The 7,226-nt window shown below is 41.5% G+C and overlaps 1 protein-coding gene across 1 annotated transcript in view; it reads left to right on the forward strand.

Moving 5' to 3' along the window:
- The window catches only part of VIRMA (vir like m6A methyltransferase associated), a 91,258-nt gene that overhangs the window by 76,106 nt on the left and 7,926 nt on the right, over positions 1–7,226 (forward strand). Inside the window, exons 16-18 of the mRNA XM_023518261.1 lie at positions 4,398–4,550; positions 4,987–5,147; positions 6,744–6,840. Coding sequence (XP_023374029.1) covers positions 4,398–4,550; positions 4,987–5,147; positions 6,744–6,840 — 411 coding nt within the window. The remainder of the gene's footprint in view (positions 1–4,397; positions 4,551–4,986; positions 5,148–6,743; positions 6,841–7,226) is intronic.

The raw sequence follows: 7,226 nt of genomic DNA on the forward strand, positions 1-7,226 counted from the left end.
TGCCACGGTACTCTACCCAGGGGGACCGGTTGAGGCTCTTTCTCAAAAAAAAAAAATAATAATAATTTTTTTTTTCTTCGTTAAATTTATGTCAATAAACTTTAGTGACCTTGATCTTCTTTGATTGGCTCTCCCAAGTCCCTCTTTTTTTTTTTTTTTGCAGTTTTTGACCAGGGCTGGGTTTGAACCTGCCACCTCCAGCATATGGGGCCAGCGCCCTACCCCTTTGAGTCACAGGTGCTGCCCCCAACTCCCTCTTTTAAATACATTTAACATTTTTTTAGAGGAATTTAGGCTTAGCAAAATCGAGTAGAAAGTACAGTGAATTCTCATATGTTCCCTGCCCCTTCACTTGAACAACTCCCCCCACTATTGACATCTCATACCACAGTGATACATTTGTTATAGATGATGAACCCACACTGGCATGTAGTCAGTACATAGTTTACATTAAGAGTCACACCTGGCTATGTTTTTTTAGAGACGAGGTCTTGCTCTGGCTCAGACTGGTCTTGAACCCATGAGCTTAGGCAATCCACCTGCCTTGGCTTCCCCGAGTGCTAGGATTATAGGTGCTAGCCACTGCACCTGGCCTCATATTTTCTTTTATTTCCCTTGTCTTACTGAATTAACTAGAAATTCAGGACAATGTTGAAAAGAGCGCCAATAGGGGAATGATCTTGCCTTGTTCCTGATCTTAGCAAGAAAACTACTTTTTCACCATTCAGTGATGTTAGCTATAGGTTTTTTAAATATGTTCTTTGTCAAGTTAAAGAAGTTCCTTTCTGTATTACTAGTTTGCTGTATTTTTACCATTATTGGATATTAGATTTTTGTCAAATACTTTTCTTGTATTAATATGATCGTGTGGCCTTGATGGTGATAGATTACATTATTTTATTTTTTCTTATTTTTGAGACACAGTCTCACTTTGTCACCCTCTTGAGCTCAAGCAATTCTCTTCCTTCAGACTTCCAAGTAGCTGGAACTATAGCCACCCTCCACAATGCCCAGCTATTTTTAGAGACAGAGTCTCACTCTGGCTCAGGCTTAAGCAACATGAGCTCAGGCCATCCACCTGCCTTGGCCTCCCAGAGTGCTAGGATTACAGATGTGAGCCATCGGGCCAAGCCCATTAGTTGATTTTAGATTGTGGAACCAGCCTTGTGTACATGGGATAAATCCCACTTTGCGAATAGAATTATTAATTGCTGTTTGGTAGTTGTTAATATTTTATTGACAATGTTTGCATCTGTTTACATGAGAAATACTGGCCTATCGTTTTCTTGTAATATTTTTTCAACATTTATGTATGTATGTATGTATTGAGATAGAGTCTTACTTTGTCATCTTAGGTAGAGTGCTGTGGCATCATAGCTCACAGCAACCTCAAATTCTTCGGTTCAAGTGATTTCTCTTGCCTGAGCTCCAGAGGGCTGGGACTACAGACACTCAACACAATGCCTGCCTGTTTTTAGAGACAGGGTCTCACTCTTGCCCAGACTGGTCTCAAACTCCTGAGTTCAAGCAATCCACCCACCTCAGCCTCCCAGAGTGCTAGGATCATAGGTGTGAGCCACTGCACCTGGCCTTTTTTCAACCTTTAAAGGATGGTTTCTTTCTTTCTTTTTTTTTTTTTTTTTTTTTGAGTAGGGTGCTGTGGCATCACAGCTCACAGCAACCTCCAACTCCTAGGCTCAAGCGAATCTCCTGCCTCCCCCTCCCAAGTAGCTGGGACCAGAGGCGCCCGCCACAACGCCTGGCTATTTTTTGTTTGCAGCCATCATTGTTGTTTGGTGGGCCTGGGCTGGACTCGAACCCGCCACCTTAGGTGTATGTGGCTGGCGCCTTAGCCACTTCAGCCACAAGCACCGAGCCTAAGGGACGGTTTCTTTAAAGAGAACTCTTAACTATCTGTTCTTACTTGTGTACTCTGATTATTTTTAACTTTATTATTATTTTTAAAATAAAGCATGGGCTAGGGCCAGGTGCAATGGCTCATGCCTGTAACACACCACTTTGGGAGGCCAGGGTGGGTGGATTGCCTGAGCTCACAGGTTTGAGACCAGTCTGAGCCATATCGAGAGCATATCTCTAAAAATAGCTGGGTGTTGTGGCGGCTGCCTATAGTACCAGGTACTCAGGAGGCTAAAGCAAGAGAATCACTTGAGTGTAAGAGTTAGAGGTTGCTGTGAGCGATGATGCTACAGCACTCTACAGAGAGTGACAAAGTGAGACTGTCTCAAAAAAAAAAAAGCATGGGCTAGATCTCTTACCAACCTACCCCTCCACACTTCTCAGTGGAGCAAATAAAATCCTTAAAGACTGAACATTGATTAGATTTCTCATTAAAGTTATATTTCCTCCTCCTTAACACAATGTAAATCACTTCCTCAGTCTAGTGTTTTCTGAAAGGAGTGTACTTCACATACAATGGCAGTTTGAGTGGGATTTTGTTAAGAATAATTTTCATTTACCCTTCATTGATAGCTGTTCAGTTATAGGACAAATGGTATGAACTCCAAACAAAATTTTAATTGTTTATCCCCATCTTTTTTTTGAAAGTCTCATTCAGTTGCCCTGGGGTTGAGTGTTGTGGTGTCATGGCTCACAGCAACCTCAACTTTCTCTTGCCTTAGCCTCCCGAGTTGCTGGGACTACAGGTGTCTGCCACAGTGCCTGGTTATTTTTATTGACAGGGTCTCACTTTTACTCAGGCTAGTCTGGAACTCCTGAGCTCATGCAATCTGCCCGCCTCAGCCTCCTAGAGTGCTGGGATTACAGGTGTGAACCACTGCATCCGGTGTTTATCCCCATCTTAAAATAAAAATTCTGCATCTAGAGTGGTGTCTTTTGCTCAGTGGGTAGGGCACCAGCCACATACACCCAGGCCGGTGGGCTTGAACCCAGCCTGGGCCAGCTAAACAACAATTGACAACTGCAACCCAAAAATAGCTGAGTGTTGTGGTTGATGCCTATAGTCCAGCTACTTAGGAGGCTACTTAGGAGGCTGAGGCAAGAGAATAGCTTAAGCCCAAAAGTTTGAGGTTGCTGTGAGCTATAACACCACGGAACTCTACCAAGACTCTGTCTCAAAAAAAAAAAATTCTGCATCTAGATTCATGTGTATGGGCTTAGGTAGCACATTTACTAGATTGGTGTGTATATGTTTATTTTTTATTCTTACTCCTTAGAAGCAGGTCTGTGTTCTAAAGATTTGAAACTTGACTCTCTACCATAAGGAAGTATTCTTTTTTGGGTTGTTTTTTTAGAGACAGAGTTTTACTTTATTGCCCTGGGTAGAGTGCTGTAACATCATAGCTCACAGCAACCTCCAACTCCTGGGTTTGAGGGATTCTCTTGCCTTAGCCTCCCAAGTAGCTGGGACTACAAGCACCTGCCACAGTGCCTGTCTATTTTTTTGTTGCAGTTTGGCCGGAGCCGGGTTTGAACCCGTCACCCTTGGTATATGGGGCCGGTGCCCTACTCACTGAGCCCCAGGCACCGCCCCATAAGGGAGTATTCTTTCATGTGTGACCATATCAATGGGTTTAATAATATGAACCAAGATTTATCTTGCTGTATTGTTTTCTTGTATTGAACTCTATAATTCATTCTGTTATGTAGCATACTTGTTAAAAGCAGAAAATGGTTGTTTGCCTTATCTTCAGGTTTTGTCAGTTCTTTGTTATAGCAGGCATTTAATTAACGCTTAAGCGTCAATCTGTGTTACATGTCCTGCATGTGCCAATGTGCCAGTGTTATTTGCCATGTTTTTTTTTTTTTTTTTTGAGACAGAGTCTCAAGCTCTCCCCCTTGGTAGTGTTGTGGCATCACAGCTCACAGCAACCTCAAACTCTTGGGCTTAAGCAATTCTCTTCCCTCAGCCTCCCAAGTAGCTGGGACTAGAGGTGCCCACCACAATACCTGGCTGTTTTTTTTGTTGTTGCAGTTGTCGTTGTTTTAGCTGGCCCTGGCTCGATTTGAACCTGCCACCCTTGGTGTATGTGGCTGGCACCCTGCCCACTGAGCTATAGGCGCCGCCTGCTACTGGAATTTTTTTTGGCCAGGGCCAGGTTTGAACCCACCACCTCTGGTATATGGGGCTGGCACCCTACTCCTTTGAGCCACAGGCACTGCCCCATTGGATTTTTTTGTTGAGAAATCTTAGTGCCAGTAAATTAAATATATGTGTTTACCTATTTATTTTGTGAGTCTTATTTAAAGAAAGCTTACTTCCTCTTTGAACTAAATCCTGCTTAAAACTACCATTTCTACTGATAGAAAACCAAAACATTGAAGGAAAGATTGTACCATATGGCTTAAATATCTGAATGTTTAGAAGCTTTTGTGCAAATTTCTCTGCTCTTAAATTAATTTGTGTGTGACATTTACAGGGATGTTGTGGAGATGATAGTGGTCTCATGGAAATAGAGGGAGCTCATCCAACACGGACGATGAGTATTAATGCTGCAGAATTAAAACAGCTTCTACAAAGCAAAGAAGAAAGTTCAGAAAATTTGATCCTTGAACTAGAGAAGCTTGTTTTGGTAAAAAAGTCAAAAAAACTAGAGCATTCCTGAGACATATTTTCTTCTTAGTTTGACTAGTGCAAGTATTTCATAGTGACCTTTGTAAAAATAGTGAATCCTTATCTAGATATTTTTAGCATTTCAGATAACCCATTGAGTTAATAGTTGGGAGCCTTCCATGGGTTATGAATCTTAAAGCATAAAGGAAAGCTTTCTGAATTGTCTCTTCTTTGGATGCATGGTGCCCCCTGCTGCTGTGTTTAGAAATAAAATGACAAGTGTTTTGGTGTTTGTTTTATTTTAATAAGTTTATATGTTGATAATTTCTGGATAATGTTCCATATCTAATATGAATGAAATAACATAGTCTTTTCTACTAAAGTATCAATAGATTATGGGCATAAGTGTTCCAGTTTTACTTGCACCTTCTTATTCTGCATTTATTTGTATCTAGGAACATTCAAAAGATGATGATAATCTGGATTCCTTGTTGGACAATGTAGTTGGACTTAAGCAGATGCTGGAGTCGTCAGGTGATCCTTTACCTCTCAGTGACCAGGATATAGAGCCAGTACTTTCAGCTCCAGAATCTCTCCAGAATCTGTTTAATAATAGGTAAAACAAGCATGTTTTATGATTGAGTAGATATTGTTTACATAATGTCTACAGTGTAGAGAGGGTCAGTAAACTTTTTTTCTATAAAGAGTCAAATAGTGGCTCGGCGCCTGTGGCTCAAGCGGCTAAGGCGCCAGCCACATACACTCAAGGTGGCGGGTTCGTATCCCCAGCTGGGACCCACCAAACAACAATGACGGCTGCAACCAAAGAATGGCCAGGCATTGTGGCGGGCGCCTGTGGTCCCAGCTACTTGGGAGGCTGAGGCAGGAGACTCGCTTGAGCCCAGGAGTTGGAGGTTGCTTTGAGCTGTGATGCCATGGCACTCTACCCAAGGGGATAGCTTGAGGCTCCATCTCAAAAAAAAAATACAAAAACAAACAAACAAACAAACAAAAAAGAGTCAAATAGTAAAAATTCTAGGCTCTGGGCGGTGCCTGTGGCTCAGTGAATAGGGCTCCAGCCCCATGTACCAAGGATAGTGGGTTCAAACCTGGCCCTGGCCAAACTGCAACAAAAAAATAGCAGGGTATTGTGGTGGGTGCCTGTAGTCCCAGCTGCTCAGGAGGCTGAGTCAAGAGAATCACCTAAGCCCAAGAGCCAGAGGTTGGTGTGAACTATGCCGCTACGGCACTCTACCAAGGGTGATAAAGTGAGACTCTGTCTCTAAAAAAAAAAAAAAAATTCTAGGCTCTGCAGACCTCTATTGCATATTCTTCTGTAGTTTTACATTTATTAAAATATACAAACCATTCACAGCTTTGTGGGCTATATAACAACAGACGTTGCAAAATGGGCGATAGTTTACTGATCCCTGATCCAAAAGATATGTACCTCTTAATCTTTGAGGCACTATAACCATAATGATCATTCAATATGATAGAATTAGTCTCTGTACTAAGAAAAATTACATATCAGCAATTTCTATACAAACTGGTATAGCACAATAAACTTGCCTTAGGAAATAAAATCAGAGTTTTGATTCAGAAAGTTCAGAATTTGACATAGTAGCATTAGTTTCCAAGATACTGCTTTTTAAGGATATTTAATCCCGAAACACTTTTGAGGTTTGGGGTTTTTCTTTTTATTTATTTATTTATTTGTGCAGTTTTTGGCCAGGGCTGGGTTTCAACCTGCCACCTCTGGCATATGGGGCCAGCGCCCTAACTCCTTTGAGCCACAGGCACTGCCCCTTATTTTTTTATTTATTTGGAGATAGAATCTCACTCCATCATCCGATGTAGAGTTAAGTGTTAAAATCATAGCTCACTGTAACTTTCATCTTCTGGGCTCAAGTAGTCTTCCTGCCTGAGCCTCCCAAGTAGTTGGGACTACAGGTCCCTATCATGACACCCAGCTAATTTTTCTACTTTTAGTAGAAATGGATCTCACTCTTGCTCAGGCTATATTCTTGAACTGAACGCAAGTGAATTGCCCACTGTGGCCTCCCAGAGTACAAAGATTATAGGTGTGAGCACCATGCCTGATCCTTGGAGGGTTATGTTTTAATTATGCCTTCCATAGGTATACTTGAAGATAAGCTAAAATATTTGATTTTGGAATTCTGCTTTTCACCAAATACTTTTTTTATTCTAGGACTGCATATGTGCTAGCTGATGTAATGGATGATCAGTTGAAATCTATGTGGTTTACTCCTTTTCAGGCTGAAGAGATTGATGCAGATCTGGACTTGGTATAAATGATTTTATTACACAATATTTAGAAAAAAGTTTTTTTTGTGTGTGTATTGTTAGCATTATAATAATGTACATATTTATAAGGCTGTTAAAGTCTGCTTGGGGGGCACTCCGACATTATTTTTATAATAATGTTGCCCAGGGTGGAGGGCAGTGGTCTCATCACAGCTCACTGCAGTCTCAAACTCTGGGGCTGAAGCAATGATGTTCCCGCCTCCGCCTCCCAAAGAGCTAGAATTACAGGTGTGAGCTACTATACCTGGCCTTTGTTTTCTGTGCTACTTGTTTTGCTTCTTTCCTAGTCAGTGATCTATATTTTGAGAATGTGACTTTTAAGGAAAAGTTACTTTTTGTTTTTTTTTTTTTGAGACAGAGCTGTCGC

Source organism: Otolemur garnettii, unplaced genomic scaffold, assembly GCF_000181295.1.
Source record: "Otolemur garnettii isolate 467f Iridium unplaced genomic scaffold, OtoGar3 scaffold00004, whole genome shotgun sequence".
Taxonomy (NCBI): Eukaryota; Metazoa; Chordata; class Mammalia; order Primates; family Galagidae; genus Otolemur; species Otolemur garnettii.